This window comes from Budorcas taxicolor, chromosome 2 (assembly GCF_023091745.1).
Source record: "Budorcas taxicolor isolate Tak-1 chromosome 2, Takin1.1, whole genome shotgun sequence".
NCBI lineage: Eukaryota > Metazoa > Chordata > Mammalia > Artiodactyla > Bovidae > Budorcas > Budorcas taxicolor.
The window spans coordinates 151,391,922-151,412,054 of NC_068911.1; the positions used below are offsets into that span (position 1 = coordinate 151,391,922).

A 20,133-nucleotide genomic window follows, 5' to 3' on the forward strand; every position below is an offset into this window, starting at 1 on the left:
TGCTATCCCCTGTCCACCCATAACAGCAAGCACTCGGCATGTTCCCTGCATCCTAGGCCTGACTGTCTCCCCAGCCAGCTGGGAACCCCGCGGAGGGCACAATCCCACTGTCTGACTCTGTGTCTAGCACAGAGTTAATCAAGGTAAAGAATAAATGTTGAATGAGAAGAGACAGGACTAGGAGGAAGGAAAAGAGAGTGGAGGCTACAGAGCTTTCCATATTAAAAAGAGAAACCTGGAGATAACTGAGTGGGGATGCTTGATTACAAGCCCATGGCTCTCAAATCCACCAGTGTAGGGCTTCACCAGTGAGAGCTCTTTGTAAATGTCCAGGATGGGGGCTGGGCACTGAGGGGGCCAGGATCTCTGCACAAAGTCGACCGGAGCAGACTGCTGCCTTTCCCAGTAGGCTGCTCCTCCAGACCACCACGGGTCAGCTGCCCAAACCACGGGGACCCCTCAGTGCTCCCATTTTGGGTCGAGGGTGGAGGGGAGGAGGAAGTCATGTGATATGGCTGGGACTGAGGTTTTTAGCAGCTGCAGAAGAGTGTCAAGGTTCATGGTCTGTGGCTCAGTTAATGAATTTATAGGCTAATCTCACATCAAAATCTGTGAAGATCTGGTATATGTGTAGGTTAGAATAGTATTCAGCCATAAAAAAGGAATGAGGTACTGATTCATGCTACATCATGGATGGACTTTGAAAACGTTATGTTCATGAAGGAAACCAAACACAAAAGACCACATCTTGTATGATTCCATTGACAAAAAATGTCTAGAATAAGCAAATCCATAGACAGAAAGTAAGCTAGTGGTTGCCCGGAGAAGTGTGTGGGGAGTGACTGCTAACAGATGCAGAGTTTCTTTAGGGTGATACGTGTGTTCTGAAATTGGATAGTGGTGATGTTTGCATGACTAGGTGAATATACTAAGTACTGCTGAATTGTACCCATTGAAACTGTGAATTTAACAGTATGTGAGTTACATCTCAATTTTTAAAAATCTATAAAGACCAGCTTGGTGAGATTATTGTAGAAATAGCTGCCACTGGAAGTTATATCTCCAAAGACACCACAGAAAACTGAGGCAGCAGTGCCCTGCTGTACATCTGAAGGGCCTAAAATCCAGTCTCTAATCAGAAATCAGAGATGGAGAACCGAGACAAGAGCTCAGAGGATGGGTGATGTAATGATGTCCTCGCGAGGCTGAATCAAAGAGCAGGCTATATCCCCTTACATTTTGGTGAAGTGTAGGCACAGCCTCAGAGGCTTCCCCCTGCAAGTGACAAGTGACAGGTTGTGTTCTAAAAGACGAGCTGAAGTGCTATTAACGTAGCTATGAAACCTTGCCCAGAGTTTGCTACTGGAGAGTCCACAGACACAGCTCTGGGAAGAAAAGTGTCAAAGACTCCTACTCAAAACAGGAAAAGACAAAATTCAGTATGGGCATGGTCAGAAGCTGTCTCTTTATCCTTGAGGTTCTTTATATTTTTAAAATTTTATTTTAATTGAAGGATAATCGCTTTACAACATTGGGTTGGTTTCTGCCATACATCGACATGAATCAGCCATAGGTATACATATACCCTTCCCTCCTGAATCCTCCTCCCACCTTCCTCTCCATCTCACCCCTCTAGGTTGTCACAGAGCCCTGGCTTGAGTTCCCTGAGTCATAAAGCAAATTCTCACTGGCTGTTTATTGAAATATGCCTATAGAAAAACAAAAATGGCAGTTAGCATACATGAAGTTCTTTGGCTTTTCTTGGTAATTAAAAATGGCATCTCTCAGTTTATGTTCCATCTCATTGCATGTATAAGACACTTAGTGTAAATGGAAAAAAAATTACTTTCTTTGTCAATGATTCATTCAAATATATAAAATACCTTTTGGATACAATGTTGTAAATAAACTCTGCTTCAATTAAAAAAAAAAAACCATAAGGCTTAGAAAGCATTCACAGGGATTTCCCTGGTGGTCCATTGGTTAAGATTCCATGCTTCCAACGCAGGGGACCTGGATTTGATCCATGGTCAGGGAACTAGAGCCCAAAACCTACAACTAAGACCCAGCACAGTCAAACAAATTTGAAAAAGGAAAACACACACCACAGGATAGATGTGATATAATATGTGGGCTCTTTCCGATGCAACTTTCTCTCTGGAGAGTGAAAAACCAGGCCATCAGCCCTGGTTTGAGCCATGTGGGGCATTGCCTCAAAGACAGACCCTGCTACACTCATCCTAGAGCTGAGCAAGACAGCTCTCCCCAGTTCCCCCAAGGATACTCACTTGAGACAGTGCTGAGAGCACCCCATCTCATCCTCCCACTTGAACCCAAGACCCAGGACCTCTCTAGGTGGGACCAGAGCAGAACCAGCGCTGATCCACTGGTTATAACAAAACCAGAAACGGAAGTTGAGTGTCTATGAGAAAATGCCTTCACTTACTGCCTGACTCATCAGCACAGATGGCCCCACTCTGTTGCTCTATTAGGTAAACAGGGTAGGATCATATTCTAGAAACATTAGCCTCCCCACATCCCCTACCACCACCACCGCAACAGCAGACCTGCAGTGTCTGTTATCACAGGGGAGGGGGGACACAACAAAGCCCAGCCTGACTCAATGGGGCAGATGGCAAGAACTCAGATGCTTACAGTGCATTTGGAAGAATATGTGACAGGCTAGAGCAAAAGGCCCCTGCTTTTCCCAGCTGCGTAAAGATTCCACAGGCTGGTGGGGGTTGAGGAAGCAAAGAGACTATAGACTGACATTTGGCAGGAGGGATGAGAAAAGGGCCCTGATGAGGGAGCAGTGTATGAAGTGAGAGGGGAGTATGACAAACACCTCAGAGAAGTTCAGAGACGAGAAGGGTAGGAAAGCCCTGGGCCCCATGTTTCCCGGGTAGAGGCTGGGAGAACAGGAAAAGTCAGGGTAGACCAGACCACTTGCTGCCTGTCTCAGCAGGTGGGCTTAGGATGGCCCCGCAGAGCTTCCTGAAGTCTAGAGGGGTGTGGGACCAGGAGCTGGAATGTCCTCACACCCCAGCAGGCAGACCCAAAGAAACTTCATGGTTGGGAGGGAGGGGGCACCTAGCAGGGCCCACACCCACTGACCAACCAAGGGACAGTCACATGGAAATGGGGATATTTCAGCAGGTGCTGGCATGGGTGGATGCTTGATGGCTGAGAAGCAAAGTCTTACATCCCAAGCCTCCCCCATCACTGAACTTAACCCTAAGAAAAGGTGGGAGGGGAACCCCAAATTGACTGAGATTAATTTCTACCACCTGGTGAAATGGAGTTCATAAAAGAAGTTACATTCAGTGTTAGAAAAATTATATGTTTCTTATAGGTTAGAGTTTGGGGTCTGAATTGTACCCAGTACATAAGTAACTAACATTTTCTTTATAATTTTGTTATAAACAAACGATGAAAAAGACATTTCAGTGGAATAACACTCCATAAGCAACAGAAACGCCACTTGCAGAGTCTGTCAATTACAGATTTTTCTTCGGGTCTTTGAATTCAGAAAGGATGGCGGGGGTTGCGGGGGGGTCTTGCCACGAGTTCAGATCAGATGACCATAGCATTTTCTGAGTGAAAATGATAAAATCTGAGTTCATGGGCTGTTCGTTTCCTTTTTGTTGTCTCGATGGTTCATCCTCAGTGATCCAAATGCAGGCCCGCCCTGGGGACTGAGAACACTGCTCGATGGTGAGAGCTAAGGCTGAGAATGGAGAGGGAACCCCACTCCAACCGGCAGCTCTACGAAACTGCTGCCCTGTGGGGCCCTGCAGGCAGCCCTGAAATGCAGTGCTGGGGGAGCAGGAGGACAGTGACAAAGTCGGGGAGAGCTGCTGGGGCAGCTTCCATGGGGGAAGCACAGCTGGGGCTCCAGGAGCTGGGGGCTTGATGCCAGGTAATCCAGAAGCGGAGGAATCCAGAGCCTCTGCCTGAGGGCTCCCCACCCCACTGGGGCCAGGTGGGGGAGAGCAGCGTGGGTGGCAACGAGCAGTCAGCCCCGGGGTAAACCTAGTGCCTCTGATCCAAGAGCTCCGGGCTTGACTCAGCTGTTCTCTTTAATTTCATCATTCACGGTAGACCGGGCATTCCTGAGGGCTTCTGGGAGCACAGGCAGGGCAGGGGGCAATTGGGGAGGGCTAGAGAAGCCTGTGAGGGAAAGAGGAAGACTAAGTAAGGAGGGGAGGTTGCCTTTCCGATAGGAGAACCTCAGTCTTGCCATCCTTTGCCAAGCAGGTGGAACCTGTGCCCCCACCCTCTGCAACCCCCTGGCAAATGTGCTACCAGGAAAGAGTGTGAGATCATGCCCAGTGGACTGCGATGATTACTTAGAGAGAAAAGCTCTCTCCTTTCAGCCTTAGTTCTTACTGGGTGTGGAAATTCCATTCAGCCCAGGTTTAGTAACTGGCTCTCTCCCTGTGGAAGCCCAAGCAGGTGGAAATTGAACGCTGAGAGGGCAGGTCAATTTTTCCGGGGCCCCCTGAAGTCACATCGCTGCCCTTGCCTTTACTGTGGTTCGGTGCCTCCTTCCCCTCAGCTGAGAACGGGACAAAGCAGTGGCCTTGCAGTTGTCATGAGGCTGCTCAGCTCCGAGCTGGGCCCCTCCCCTCCTCAGCGGGCCCCAATCTGAGATGTGGGTTCCCAGGGGAGTCTGAGGGGCTGGGAACGAGGTCAGTAGTACAGAGCAGAGCCTACCTGAACAGGAGCAGAACCCACAAAAGGGGGTGGGGGAGGTGAAGGCCGAGTCCCCAGCTCCCTTCACTGGCTTCCAGGTGTGGAAGGTGGCCCGAGCGTGAGGACTGCGCTGTTCTCAGGCCCCGAGGGCGTCGATGCCAGCGGGGCTGAGCACTAGAGCTTGAAGGATGTCGGAGAGGGACACCACGCCCAGGAGGTGCTGGGTTTCATCCACGAGCACCAGCCGGTGCACCTGTGGGTCCACAGAGGCTCAGTGAGGGGGCGGCGCCATGTGGCTACAGCAGCTGATGAGGTTGACACCAAGAATCAGGGACAACAATTCGACATAACTGGAAGAGCAAGAGAGTGTCTCCTAGTAAGCTAGTGTCTCCCAGTTAGCAGGAGCTCTGCCTGCCCTGGGGTGGTCACCGGCTGGAGCCCTTGGCCCGAGGGCCCCAGGGACAGGCGCCGTCGCTGGTCAGTGTGGACACCGAGAGCTTGGCCATGTGATGGGAGCATGGGGCAGATGCCTGATGGATAGAGCGAGCTGGAGCTGCTTATGAGAAGGCTGGCCCCATGTGCTGGGAGCGTGTCTGAAGGGGCGTGGGGTACCTGCTCCCGGGCAATCCGGTCGATGACTTCCCCCAAGGTCTCGTGGGGCTGGCAGGAAAGGACTCCCTCCAGACACAGCGTCCTCCGCCTCAGTGCTTCTCCCACGCTTATGTCCAGGTGGTTGTATGTTTGTTGGGCTGCCAGGTGCTAGGCAGGGAGGGAGCAGTGCTCTTCGTCAGCCCTCCCCCAGGCTCCAGCCCCTCAAAGCTCAAGGACCCCCTGGTCATCCCTATCCTCACACCACAGCCTCCCTGTGGCACCCCCAGCACTTATAATCCATCCCCCCAGGCACTTACAATCACATCAAAGCGGGAGTAGAGGCCCACGACCTGTCCTGCAGGAGTTGGAGGGGAAGGTGAGAGAAAGACAGGGGAAAGATTCAGGTCAGAACCAGGATGCTGTGCAAGGGCCTAGCGTGGGCTTTCAGAATGAACTCCTCAACATCCTCCGCACCCCTCCAGGTTGCTGGCTTTATAACGAGGCATCAGGCTGCCACCACCCTGAACCCAGGGATCAAACAGTGTCTCAGAGACGGACACTCAACACCATGCCTCCCGATGTGACAAGATATGAGTATGTGGCATCATTTCTGAGACAGTCTAGCCACAAATATATAGCCTGAATCTGCGTGAGCCTTTAGATCTAATTTTCAGTTTATAGGAAACACAGGAACAGAGGACCAATGTAAAGGCCACCTGCAAAAAGCTAACAGGCAGATCTCTGGAAACAGGACATGCTGTAGAAACCAGGCTTCCCATCATCAATACCATGAAAATTAAGCGGGGAAGGAACTGTTCTAGAATAAAAGACACTTAAGGGATAAAAGAAGCAAATTCAAAGCGTAGACCTTAATTGGATCCTGATTTGAACAAATCAACTGTAAAAAAAGAACTTTTGGGAAAAACAGGGAAATGAGAGTTAGGACAGGATTTTAGATAACATTAATACATTATTTGTAATTTTGTCAGGTGATGTAGGAAATATCCTTATTTAAGAGATGCAGATGAAGTGTTGAGGTGAAACGACATGATTCTATACTTTAAATTACTTCAGCATAAAAAAAAGAGAAAGAACTGGTTATGGCAATGTGTTAATAGTTAATCCAAGTGCTCCATGAGGTTCATTATGCAGTGTTCTCTACCATTTTTATACTTTTGAAATTTTTCATAATCAAAAATAAAGTAAAACATTTCTTGAGAGCCAACTTCATTATGCTAATTTTTAACTTTGAAGCAGTTTACAGCTGATTCTCAGAGCAAGAACCTGAGGTCTGGCTTACAGAGGCTAAATGATTGATCCAAGGCTCAAAGCAGGCAGAGACTTCCAGCCCTGACTCCATCCTGGGTCCCGAGCTTAGGCCACATAGACCCTGGCTCCCCACAGCCCCACCCCAGCCAGAATCCCCATCCTGGGTGTAGGTACCAGCTTCGTTGATCACCGGCAGCGCAGACACGCGCCGGTCCACAAAGATGTCCAGCGCGGTGAGGATGGGTGCTGTTTCCAGCACCACGGCCAAGTCTCGGAATGTGCCAATGCCCAGATCTTGGATGGTGCGGGAGAGGAAGGAGGGCCGGGGCAGCAGGGTGCCCTGCTTGGGTTGGAGACAGGTAGGGTTCAGGGTGGAGTAGCCCCCAGGGGACTCCCAGCTGCTCCCTCCCAACCCCTAGGGCAGAAGCCTTCTCTGCCCCTCTGGTCGTCCCCTGAGGCTATGCCCAGGCTCACAAAGATGTGCAGGAACTTGAGAAGCCGTTTGTGTGTGAGGATGTGCAGCACGGCACCTGAGACTGGGTCCAGGACCGGCAGGCGGTGGATACGGTTCTTGATGAGGGTGTAGACAGCTTCGAACAGGCTGCAGAAGTGGGAGCGATGAGGCTGGGGCTGCCTGGGGAGAGGTGACTTTATCCCAGCCCCGGGGAAGGAGGACAGGGTGCCGAGGCTGCCTTATCTGCAGTCCACCAAGAATGAGCCCATGACTTCAGAACTGATTAGCTGGCAAGGGGGCGGGGGGTCTATGCAGGGCAAGGAGGCTCAAGTGGTTGTTTGGGGATGCTTACCTGTCACTGGGAGAGATGGAGACCAGAGGCTTGAAGCAGCCTTGAAGGTAGATCTCTGCAGAAAAGCAGAGTCAGGGCAAGGGTGCTGGCCACCCTGTTTCACCCAGCAGCCCCCAGACTATCTCCCCTCCTTTGGGCCCTCTGAGCTCTCTATTATCCTTCCCCTGGCCCCTCCAGGAACTCCCCTCCGCCCATCCTCTACCCCGGGTCCTTGGCCCCACCACCCTCTACACAGCCCCTTTGTGGGACCCTTTACCCACTCACCCCTCCAGGTCTCAATCTTGTGTTCTTCAATCTCATAGATCTGGACCTAGAACATCAACAGAACTCCCAAGTCAGACGTGGGCTCCCTGAACTCCCTCCGCCCCAGTCCAGATGGGTGCCCCCGGGACCCTGAGCCCACTCCTCACCAGGGGGGACCGGTAATAGCGATGCAGAACCAAGATGAAGTCTGTGATAGTCAGCATCCCTGTGGTGGGAGAGGGGAGAGAGAGGAGTGGGGTTCACCCCGGGCCCTGTGGCAGAGGCAGGTGCAGGGCTCAGCCCCTTCTCCATCAGCTGGTCACAGCTGTCCCACAGATGTGGGTCTCCCAGCCAGCCTGTTCCCCCCAAGCCAGGGCCCTGCCCCAGAGCTCAGCCCCTGAATCGCCCCACAAGGTCCCCCTTCTCCCTCCCTGGCCCCTCCTCACCCACAAAGCTCTGCTTCTTGCTGTCCCATAGAGGTGCAGCCCGGACGCCGTTGGCCACCAGGGCAAAAAAGGCCTTCTTGATCTGAGCCACAGGGAGAACAGTTGAGGGTGAGTTGCTCACCACCCCTCAGAGTCCCCTGTCCTGACCAGGGGCCTTCCAAGGGGCCTTCTCACAGGCCCTCCACTCCAGGAGCCTGCCTGCCACTCGACACGACCCTCGTGGGCACGTTTGCTACCAAGATAAGGCTGCAGGTGCCCGGGGGCACTAGGTGACCCCTTAACAGGCACACCAGGGTGTAGGAGGCAAACCTAGTATTTCCACACCAAGGTCCAAAGTGTACAGATGTATACAGGATAATTTGTGCCAATCTAAATACTAGAGGTGTAATTCTCTGATATTTACAAAATATTTTTCTCTAAATATATTTACATTGACTCATTTTGGCCTCATCTGAGGCAATACCATCCATATGTGCTAGTTGTAGCTTCATAACACATATCAAAATAAATGCAAAGCTACTAAGTTAAATATTTTTTTCATATACTGCTAGAATCAAAGTGAACCATGGGTCATAGATATACCTTGTTTCTACTCTGCACTACAGTCTGCTGTTCGATACACAGCAAGAAAGAAATGCTTTCTATACAATTCTGGGTGTGAAAAATGCTCCCAGTCATCCTGGATTGGCCCAGGAGTCCTCTGAAACTTGTAGGGTAAAGCAGGCATTCCTGTCCCCATTTTAGAGATGAATGAAGTAAAAAAACCTACCCCAAACCCTATAGATACTGAGTTGTAGAGCTGAGATGACAATTAGGGGGTGCACACAGAGAGCAAAAGCTCCCCTCCCCTGGTCTCCATGGTGCCAAGAAGGAATTCTGGAAGGGGCGTGTAGCCGGGCAGGGCTGGCAGGGGATCCTGGGGGCTGTGACTGTGTAGGTGGGGCAGAACGGCGGCCTCACCTGTAGCATGGTGTCGAAGATGACCAGCTTGGAGCTGGTTGCCATGGCGTCGTAGCAGGTATGCTCCTGCATGAAGTGCATGTAGACCTGGGCCCCTGGCTTCCGCAGCTCATCATCCCAGCCAAGCCTGAGCACCGGCACCTGCGGGGGCAGGCACTGGGCCGGCCTCTCTTCCACCAGGCCGAGCTCATCCCCCCACGCTGCTGGGGCTGAGAACTCTATGCCCAGATCCAGACCGTCTGTGCTGGAGCCGGAAGCGGAGGCTGTACAGTCAGCGGGGAGGCTGTCTCGCTCTGTTGTGGGGGTGCCCACCTCGGACAAGGGATTGGCTTGGGCCAAGGGTGTGGCCTTGGGGAATGTGGCCTCCAGCCCGGTGGACTCAGCAGCTGGCCTGGACTGGGGACCTGTTCAGGGGGAGAGAACAGTAACTCCATCTTCCAAAGCATGTTCCCATCTGTTGTCTCCCTTCATCCTCAGAGCAGCGTGGGAAGCCTGGATGCGGAGGTCCCCATTTTGCGAGTGAGAGAGCCGAGAGAGTCACACCCGAGGGTGGCTCTGTCCTGAGCTGGCCTTGCTGGGCCCCTGGATCAGCATTGCAGTTGCCCTCTCTCATGTGGGGAAACTGAGGCCACAGGATGTCATGCGTCTGTGTTATGGAGGGATCCAGGGCAAGGCCAGCTCCAGTTTCAGGGAATTCCCACTGCCCCCAGTCCCATCTCCCCAGAACTGGCCGTGGCCTCACCTCCCTCCAGGCCTGGAAGCTCCCCTTCCTCTACATCCTCCTGGCTTGTCCATCTTGAGACCTTGGTCCTCTGTTCCCCAAGGCTTATTTCTGCATTGGTGGTCATGGCTGGTGATGGCCATGAAGTGCTGTCTCCTTGCTCTAGGAAGCTCATCTCTGGAAGGGGGAATGGGGCCTGTTTGGTTAATGGGAGTAACACAGTAAAACAATTGAAATGTTATTAACAATAATATTCCACATTTGCAAACGTCCAAAGGTCTTTTCCTCCAGTGTATTTCTCATTCAAACCTCATAGAAATCTTGTAAGGGAGGCACTAGTATCATCCCTATTTTACTGACAAGGGACCTGAGATCAGAAAGGTTAAGCAATTTGCCACAGATCACACAGCTAGCAAGTGATAAAGTAAGGAGGCTCCAAATCTTCAGACTCTAGATCCACCCCCCTCCTTTCTTCTTCTGAAAGAGGAAGGAGGAGAGAGGGAAAAGGAGGAAGAAGAAGCAAGTAGGAACAAAGAAGGAAAAGAAGACAGGCTAGTGGGGTGGGGGAGATTGGGAGCCTAGAGAAGTGGGAGAAGAGGAAGTGGAAGAAGAGGCTGGGCCCATAAGGAGGGGCAGCCCCACCTACCTTGATGTTCGGGTCCCCCAAAGCTGCTCCAGGAGTGGGTCTGTGTGGAGAAGAGTGACTGAAAGGGTGGGGAGAACATCCTACACTCAGAACCACAGGAGCTGCCCTTCCCGCCACACATACACAACCACACACACCCCCACAAACACTCAAACACCCACCCCCCCCAGGCACACATAAACACATTCAACCCACCCAGACACTTACATACACTCAGAAACTCGCATATTCAACCCTCTCCAGACACACACGGGCACATAGACTCACACCAAGAATACACACATGCAGACAGCCTCCTGCTCCTATACACAGAGAAAATCGTGGTCAAACACACCCACATGCACGCACATATCCATGCGGCAGGGTGCTCTCAGCCCTGTGGGCTCAGCTGCCCCAGCTCCCGGCCCCCCGGGACCCCGGTACCCTGCGCAGAGCGTGCTCCAGCTCAGCGGGCTCCATGAGCGAGTGCGCAACACTGTATCTGGGCAGCACTATTCTGGGCCCGGCCCCTGGCACCCTGCCCTCCCGGATCGGGTTCTCTCTGATTGGGTGTCGGGCACTGGGGAGGAAGGGGTCCACCCGCGCAGCTGCTCCAGCCCTGAAGCCTGGGGGCTGCTGGGGAGGTGAGGGGAGGGGTGCACTTGGAATCCTGATGCCTGGTTCTGTGTGCCTCCTGCGTGTCCGATGATGGGAGAGAAGGACCCTGCTGTGGGGGGAGGGTGGGCACTGGCGTGGGAGGAGGGGGTCTTTCAGAGCCCTGGGGTTTCTCGTCTGAGAGCCCCTCTCATCTTTGTCAGGTGCCAAAGGAGGAAAAACAGAGGCAGTTGAGCTGAACTCTCTTCCTTGTACAAACCTGGGTCATGGGTGGTGCTGGAATTAGAAAGGGCAGGTTGCAGCCGGCTAGCAGGTTGGGGCTAAGAGGTTTGTGGGTGGTACTGAGAGAGTGGTCAGTGTGTGTCCAGATGTCACTATTCGAGTCCCAGGGGCCCGCTCTCTAGGTGAAGGAGCTGGAACTGGATGGTTCAGGCAGGTGGGGAGTCCTGAGAATCACCTTGACGGCGTGTGGTGGGCTTGCACTTGTCTCCAGTGTGACAGACACCTGTTTGTACCTGCGGAGGTAGATCCAGGTGTGCAGGAGCCACTGTCCCCTCGTGCCACTGTGTGTGCTGTTTCTACGTCTCCTGGGGCCAACAGGATCCCAGCTGGTTCTGGTGGCTGCCCACCCCCCCCGCTTCCTTAGCATTCCTGGGGCCTGAGTCAGCGTCCAAATTGGGAATGCTGACCCAGCTGCTCCAGCTCTCCTCTCTGCCCCCCTCCCCTTCTTCTTCTCTTTCCAGCCTCTTCCATCCCGATCTCACCATGGAGTGAACGGATGCTCTGTAATGGGTTACTGGATTTCTTGCTGATTTAGTGAACGTATTTCCCATCATCCCTCAAAGCCCCTGTACTGCCTATGGGGATGGAGGAGGAGAACAGAGCCAGGAAGAGGCTAGCCTGCCACGTGTGTCTTGGTCGGTACTGGGGATGAGAGTGTGCAGTTCCCCTTCTGCAGGGCCCCTGAGGCTTGTTCCTGTTCGGTCCCAGATGATGGAATAGAAAAGGCACAGCCAATGGGATATTTCAAATGGGGGAAAGGTCATGTAGACCATCCCCAGAGATAGGTAGTGCCTCAGTCCTGTAAAGCCCCATCCCCTTATTCTCTGGACACCTTCACAGCGAAGCCAGATATAGAACATGTGCAGCTCACACCACTGCCTGCTCCTGCAATACCTCATTCTCCGCTTTTCCTCAGGCATATTTCACCTGCAAGACCAGAAGCAGGGGCTCCTCTTCCAATAAAGTCTCCCCTGAGGCATCACCCTTATTGTGGTCGTTCAGTCGCTCAGTCACTCAGTCGTGTCCTACTCTTTGCGACTCCATGGACTGCAGCACACCAGGCTTCCCTGTCCTTCACCATCTCCAGGAGTGGTAGTTTGCTCAATCACCCTCATTGCACTGATGCTATAGCCATGCTCTGTGTGCACATCTCAGTGTACACTGGGCTGGCACTCACATAATTATTCACGTGTGAATGTCTTTTATCTCTTAGTAAACACTGGGTACCTTAATGACCACACTATGTTGGTTGGATGTGAGGGAAAATCTGTTTTGGTGTCAGATCGACCTTGTTAAAATTCTTGTTCTGCCATTTGACCTTGGAAAGCATTGCTTGTTTTCTCTGAGCATGTTTCCGCGAATGTAAAATGAGGATAAAAACATTCTGTGCCAGACACTGCCAGTTGCCTCCTAATAACTCTTTCTCTCTTCTTGCTTTTGTAATAGAATCACTTGAGTTTTAATTGGAATGGCTGCCTATAACAAAGACCTAAATTCCCAGCCCTTGCAGTTAAATCTGGCCTTGAGACTTAATTTGACCAATGTGAGTGGTAGTGATGGGAGCAACTTCTGGATCCGGCCTTAAAAGAAAGAGTATGAGTTCCTTTCCCCCTCTGATGGCTGGAATGCTAATGTGATGGCAGGAGCTAAAGCAGCTATCTCACAGCCAAGATGGAAAATGCTTGTTCAAGTTTTTAGAATCACCCTTCCAGGTTTAGACTGTCTGGAGACTACAACACTAGAGAAGGAAACTCCTTTGTTTAAGTCATCCTTAAATTTACTGTTTGTTATAGCAACCAAACATGTATACTAACTAATGCAAAATCTGATACCTGGAAGTGACACTGCTTTAAAAGCCTAAAACAAGTGGCATTGGTTTGGAAATTAGAATTCAGGTAGCAAAGAAAACTATTGCATGCTGGTAAGCTGGTGACCATTGTTATGTTACAGCAAAACTTATGATCTGTCATCTATGATGCCTTGAAAGGTCATCATATGCTAACAGAGCCTGTAGCTCATGGAAACTAGCGTGTTTTGGCTTCTGCTGGCTGCTACAGGCAAGGTCTTATAAGAAAAATGCACTCAGGCAGCGAGTTGTAAGTGATGGCTTGAAAGAGGCAACCTTAGCAAAGGTGCCAAACCTTTCTTGAGTGCACCCAGTTCTGTAGATAATGGAAACCAGTCCCATGGGCAAAACAGGAAAGTTCCCTGGTGGCTCAGGGACAGTAAAGAATCTGCCTGCAATGCAGGAGACCCAGGTTTGCTTTCTGGGTGGGGAACCCCATCCCCTGGAGAAGGGAATGGCAAACTCACTCCAGTATTCTTACCTGGAGAATTCCATGGACAGAGGAGCCTGGTGGGCTACAGTCCACGGGGTTACAAAGAGTCGGACATGACTGAGTGACTAACACTTTACAACCAAGCATATTTTTTTGACGACCTCAAGGTAACCACCAGCAGTTCAAGAGAGAATGGGAAGAACGCCAAGTCCAGAATAATCAAGCAGGAAAATGATGAGACCTTTGGCTGTGGTTACACAAATATGAAGTCAATCAGAAGACTTGGGAGATTTTGAGGGTGTAACATTGGCAGAGAAACTATAAGCCTGGTCAGCAAAGACTGGTTTGCTCCCCACCCCTCACCCAGTTGTCCCTAGCTCTCGAAATCTGCACCAGCAGAAAGAGGGCTGTGCAAGGACAGCCATGTTCACCAGCAGCTTAGGGGGTGTCATGTGAGAAATAACTTCCAGGAGGCAATGGCAGAAGCCACTAGGAGAGTAGAAAGCTTCCCTCCCAGAGAGCAGGACCAGCAGTGGCTGGATGAGCTCCCCTAGAACCCATTCCTCTGTGGGGAAGCCATGCTGCAATTCCTGTCCAACTGGATTTAGTTATTGCTAAAGATCACGTGACTGCCAGGTGTTTGCCGTTCTTTGTGTTCTGGAGTTTATCCTGTTCCTCCTCCACTGTTACTTCGGGGAGGGAGAGGGCCCAATTACCTGCCTTTTGGTTCACAGGGCTCTAGACTCTGAGGATCCCATCCGTCCCCAGGCCCTCACATACTCTGAGTTCTGAGCTGGAGCTGAGTCTAGATGGAATTCTGCCTTGCCTCTCTTCATTGTTATTATTGTTCAGCCTCCAAGTCGTGTCCGATTCTTTGCAACTCCATGGACTGCAGCATGCAAGGCCTCCCTGTACCTCACCATCTCCTGGAGTTTGCCCAAGTTCATGCTCATTGCATTGGTGATGGCCTCGGCTCTGGTGGCTCGGATGGTAAAGAATCTGGCTCTCTTCAGAGGGTGCTAAATGCAAGGTAGGGTGAAGGGTGGCCCAGTATGGGCTCTGGCAAAGCAATAGTTATTTTCCCCTTCTTCTTCCTCTACTGGTAATTCCCCACAATTTTAATGAAGTGCAGGATTATATTTCCCAGCTTTCTTTGCAGATAGCATGGCCATGTGACTAAGTTTGACCAATGGGATCTGCACAGCAACGTTATCTGCAACCTCTAAGCATGCCCTCGGGAGGAAGGAGCAGATTTTCCTCCTCCTACTGACTGGAATTATAATATGATGGTGGGAGCTGGATTGGTCATTTCAACTCATCAGTGGAAGGTTGAAAATAGAATTGAGGTTGAAAATAATAGAATCTCATCCACTCCTCATCTCTGAACTGTTATGTTATAAAAAGAAATAAACATCTATCTTGTTTAAGACACTAGTCAATAGAAACTTTGCTACAGCAGCCAAGCCTCTGTCTAACTAATATATTTACATGGCAGGATTGGGGTAGGGTAAAAAATTACAAATGTATATAATGACTCTTCATATGTATGCAGTGCTAAAGATCTGCCAGACACTGCAAAACACACTGTGGGCGGTATCCCTCACAATCCTATGTGGTGAATGCTTTACTGCTATGATTCTACAGATCACAAGATCAAGGCACAAGGGATTAAGTAACTTGATCAAAATCCAAGAGCTAGAGAGATGAAAGTGAAAGTCGCTCAGTCATGTCCGACTCATTGAGACTCCATGAACTATACAGTCTATGGAATTCTCCAGGCCAGAATTCTGGAGTGGGTAGCGGTTCCCTTCTCCAGGGGATCTTCCCAACCAAGGGGTTGAACCCAGGTCTCCCACATTGCAAGTAGATTCTTTACCAGCTGAGCCACCAGGGAAGCCCAAGACATTGCCCAGGGTCAAACCTGGTGTTTCTGAACTAGCACCACACTTTCAGCCACTAAGCGTAATATAAACGAAGCACAGGCCTGGCATGTAATATATGCTCAGTAAGTGGTTACTATAATTACTACCTCACTACCTGCTTCCAGTCCCCCTAACCCTCTAGCTACAAGGTTCTGAAAGCAGGCAGGCTGGGGTTTGGAGAGGGTGGTGGGTGGGTCTCTGACTCTCCAATAGTCATCTCATGGTGGCACCAAGGTTGGGATGGAAGAAGGCCAGGCTGGGGCACACACCAGCACTGCCCAACACTAAAATCATAGTGATTTTCCAGTTGTGAAAAAGGAGCTCCCACACCTGCTCTTGCAGCCAGCCCAGCCCCACCCATCCTCTTTGGCTGGGCGAATCAGCAGAAGGTACTGGCTTTGGTTGGGAAATAAATACTTCTTGGGTGTTAGAGTTTAGTCTCTGGCAATGGTATTTCTTGAAACCCTTCTTCTCGGCGCCATCTCAAAACTGGGTGTAATAAGGACACTGCCCTCTGACCCTACGGTGAAATTGGCCACCATCTCTGGATCGCTGATTTGTCTGATTTGTCTAGGACATGGGGTTGGGATCCTGTTTAAGTGTTATTTTTATATCAGAAGGAGTAAAGCAGCCGAAGGGGGTCCAGGGAATAGCCTGGATGAGACCATTACTGATAAATCACAGAGGGGGTCCCCTGTGCCAGGGTGGTTGGGAGGCTGTGGAGCAACCTTTATGCCAGTCACCCAGACCCCAGCTCCTGTCCTGTCTGTGTGTGGCTGAAACCAAGCAGCTTCTATGCTAGTGTCGCAGGGACCTGGACTGAACTAGCACCTTGCTACTACAATTTAGTCAGCCCCGCAGGCCCCATTCCTGGGCCTTTTTCTGTCAACTGTTGGAGATTGAAATGGACAGATGGTGCTTTTGTCTACCCAGGATCCATTTCACCCCTCTTTTGGCAACCCCCCAAGTTTTCCTTCAGGGAACCACATTTCCTCCAATCTCAGAGCATCTGAATCTCAGAGGAGCTCACCCATCAATTCCAGGAAGTATACAGCTGACTCAGACTTAGCCAATGAGCACATCAGATTCCCCTGACCACAGTGAAGGGGCATGGACTGAATTAGCCCAATAGAAGTGAACCCTGGGACTTCTGCTACAGGTAATGGGGACTCTTTCCAACTGGGTTTGAAGCTATGAGGATGTATGTGTGGAGATACTGCTACCACACAGAGCAGAGCTGCTAGAGAACGAAGACAAAAAAGAGAGTAAAAGAACCACGATATAATACGAAAGATCAGGTCCTCTTTGACGTTCATTGAGCCCCTGGATCAAACTGTACCTGAAGACTTTATACTGTTTTTTTTTTTTTCTGTTACATTAACCAATGGAATATTTTTGTTGTTGTTTCTTTAATGCAGTTTGAACTGAGTCTTCTGCCACCTGCAGCTGAAACAGCCCTGATACCAGATTTACCAAAGAAACAACCCTGAGACACTTGCAAAAGCTTTTGGGCATGATGTTCATTCACCGCACTTTCCCAAGAAAAAAAGGGACATTTGAAAACACAATTGGAGTGATCAAGATGACGTCAAGGGATAGCAGGCTAAGTTACCTTGATAAAATGCAGTAAAAGAAGAACTGGAATGGGACAAAGTTAGAGAAGGAAGGCCTCATAGAGAAGATGAGTTTGGACGTAGAAATAATAATCATAACAGCAACTGTTTGCTGAACCCTAACTATGGACTAGGCACCAAGTTAAGCAGTTGACATATGTGAAGGGATAATATTTTTAAATAATATCCAAATTGAGGGGTACCTCTTTTTCCCCAATAGTCCTTTGCCCATTTGAGTTTCTCTGCTTATAGTCTAAAGGAAGAAATGACTCAATATAAAGAAGAGCATCTTCTGGCTTTTGAGTTTCAAAAGTGATTTAGTCTTCTGGGAATACCTTTGGCTTAAACAAAAGATTTGAGAGCTTTGACAGGCTAGGTTATTGAGAAAATATATTCCACTAAAAACACTTAGTGAATAAAGAGCATCTTCTTAAAAGCACGGAAAAAATAAGATAGTAAAGACTAGGCCCAACTGAAAGGAAAATAGGCACACAGCGAAGTTAGTGAGAAAAGAGGTGGCTTTGCTCTAGGGCAGAGGTCCAAAAACCCTGGGATCTAATGCCTGATAATCAAGGTGGAGCTGATGTAATAATAACAGAAATAAACTGCACAATAAATGTAATGTGCTTGAATCAGCCCCAAACCATCCCTTACCAACCCAGGTCCATGGAGAAATTGTCTTCTCTGAAACTGGTCCCTGGTGCCAAAAAGGTTGGGGACCACTGCTCTAGAGCACCTGCCAATTCTATCAAGAGCCATATGGGGTTATGGAGGCCAAGGGCTCATACAAGTTGGGAGTATGTAGGAGATCCCATCTATTAAAAAACTGGGATCTCAAAAAACCACATCCTCTACGTGTACTCCAGAAGCAAGCTAACTCTTACACAGGTTGGCAGTCATTGTCTTCCCTGTCTGAGCGGTTCAGGGCGTGTCAAAGTTCAAATTTGGTTTAGGGTATGGTAAGGTCAGTAATGACCTCAAGGCCTGGCAGAAGCAAACAACAAATGTTCTCTGGAAAAAATTATCTCTTCCAAAGCCACAAACAATTCCAACAACATCCAGTACATAGTTGAAAATAATTAGATATACAAGGAAACTAGGAATTATGAACAAGAGCCAGCATAAAATACACATAACAGGAATAAACCCAGAATAATTTCAGAAACTGGAATTACAGGCACTTTATTTATAACAAATGCTTCTTTAATAAAATAGGAGACAAGTTTGAAAAAGCCTGGAGCAAATGTGAAGCTATAAAAAGCAAGACTTTTTTTTTTGTTGTAAGGCAGGGACTTCCTTGGTGGTCCAATGGTTAAGAATCTACCTACCAATGCAGGAGACACAGGTTCGATCCTTGGTCCAGGAAGATTCTTCGTGCTGCAGGTCAACTAGGCTTGTACCACAACTACTGAGCCTGGGCCCTAGAGCCCATGCTTCTCAACAGGAGAAGCCACCGTAATGAGAAGCTCATGCACTGTAGCTAGAGAGTAGCCCCCGGTCGCCGCAACTAGAGAAAGCCTGCACGCAGCCATAAAGATTAAATAAGTAAGATAAAAACGTAGAAACTTATTTTAAATTTTTTTTAAAAAAGCAGATAGGAACTTCCCTGGTGGCTGAGTGGCTAAGACTCTGAATTCCCAATGCAGGGGGCCCAGGTTTGATCCCTGGTCCGGAAACTGGATCCCACATGCTGCAACTAAAGATTCGATGTGCTGCAACTAAGACCTGGAGCAGCCAAATAAATCAATTAAAAAAAAAAAAGCACATAGAACTAGAAATGAATGAGAAATACACAAATGAAAGCAAAAACTTAATAAATGAGGTTAACAGATGGAACGCAGCTCGAAGAGAAAACTGAATATTGGGTCAGGATTTACCCACAGTGTACTACAGAAAGCTTAAAACTTTGTAAAAATACATATGATAGAGAGTGAGAGGCATGATGTTAAGTTGAAAAGCCTACAATATATTTAAATAGAATCTCAGAAGGTGAGTAGAGAAAGAAAGGGGTAAAAGTGCTTTTTGTAGAGATTAGTTGATATTTTCTGGAACTGATAAATGATAATCATCACTAGATTTGAAAAGCCTATGAATCCCAAAGAGGATAAATGAAAGAAACCCACATGTAGAAACATCATAATGAGAACGGCAGAAAATCAAAGACAAAGAGAAAAAATATGAAAAAAATTACAGTCTAATAGTTGACTTCTTGGTAGAAAATGGAAACCCAGAACTGAGTACAGTACCTTCAGAGTGCTGAAAGAAAGTAACTTCCAACTTACAATGTTATACAAAGAGAAAATGTATAAGGAAGAGAAAAAAAAAATTTTTATGACAAGCAAAAACAGAGAGTTCATCTCAGGAAAGGAAATTTCTGAAGAATGTGCTTCAGAAAGTGATCCCATATGTTAGATATGAGAAATAACAAGGAAAATGGTTTAAAAAAATAGATAAATCTAAATGAATCATAACTGCAGAAAACCACATTAAGCCTAAGAATTACAATGTCCTGTGAGATTAGAATTAAAATATTGCCAACCATAACATACAAATCAGAGGTGGTGAAAATGGAGTATATGAAGTATTTGAAAATCTCTGTGTTATCTGGGAAGAGGAAAAAGTTTTGATTAATTTTCAATTTTTATTTATTAATCATGCATGCTGTAAAAAGAACAGAAACAGAGCTAGCAAATAAAAGAAGGAAGAAATGGGAGAGAAAGAAACAACAGGACAAATGGGACAAATAGTACCTCTGAAGGATTTCAGAAGATAAATATGAAACAGAGTGACTTCTGTAGCCCCAAGAGGAGATAAAGATCTCGTGGTTTGGCAGGAAGAGAAGAGTTAGATGGGAAGCAAGGGTGAGCAGCTGTGGGTCCCTGAAGAGGGGCAGCCTATCTTTTGCCTCCTCCCCATACCCCCTAACCCCTCGCTCTGGCTAGTGTGTTAGGTATCTGAGAGCAGAGGTGGCCTGTGCTCAATTCCGAGATAAAATCCAAAGTAGGAAGTGTCACATGGTGTTATGTGGGGAGAGGGGCCCTTAGGTCACTTTACAGAGTTTCTCCA

The 20,133-nt window shown here is 48.9% G+C and overlaps 1 protein-coding gene across 4 annotated transcripts; it reads right to left on the reverse strand.

The window, feature by feature from the left end:
• Positions 1-1,541: 1,541 nt before the first annotated feature.
• On the reverse strand, positions 1,542-10,843 carry PRKAG3 (protein kinase AMP-activated non-catalytic subunit gamma 3). Of its 4 annotated transcripts, none has more exons than XM_052636227.1 (14): positions 10,801-10,843; positions 10,378-10,435; positions 9,753-9,908; positions 9,011-9,414; positions 8,051-8,132; positions 7,772-7,830; positions 7,626-7,671; positions 7,362-7,416; positions 7,030-7,156; positions 6,730-6,895; positions 5,604-5,641; positions 5,308-5,454; positions 4,717-4,948; positions 1,542-4,170 (listed from the first exon to the last, which is right to left on the reverse strand). In XM_052636227.1, the coding sequence occupies exons 1-13, from the start codon at positions 10,834-10,836 to the stop codon at positions 4,832-4,834; spliced, it is 1,491 nt and encodes a 496-aa protein (XP_052492187.1). In that variant the 5' UTR covers positions 10,837-10,843; the 3' UTR covers positions 1,542-4,170; positions 4,717-4,831. The 4 variants fall into 4 exon arrangements, with proteins under 4 accessions (XP_052492187.1, XP_052492186.1, XP_052492189.1 ...); XM_052636226.1 differs by having other exon boundaries at positions 6,730-6,898; XM_052636229.1 differs by having other exon boundaries at positions 10,378-10,417; positions 10,801-10,836.
• Between the last annotated feature and the right edge of the window lie 9,290 nt (positions 10,844-20,133).

Bases quoted from the DNA above. Each gene is read 5' to 3' on its own strand.
- PRKAG3 (XM_052636226.1), bottom strand. From the start codon at position 10,836: ATGGAGCCCGCTGAGCTGGAGCACGCTCTGCGCAGG. The intron at 8,133-9,010 runs GTGAGGCCGCCG...CCTGTGGCTCAG, and splicing joins TCTTCGACACCATGCTACAG to ATCAAGAAGGCCTTTTTTGC. The intron at 5,455-5,603 runs GTAAGTGCCTGG...CTCCCTGCCTAG, and splicing joins ACTCCCGCTTTGATGTGATT to CACCTGGCAGCCCAACAAAC.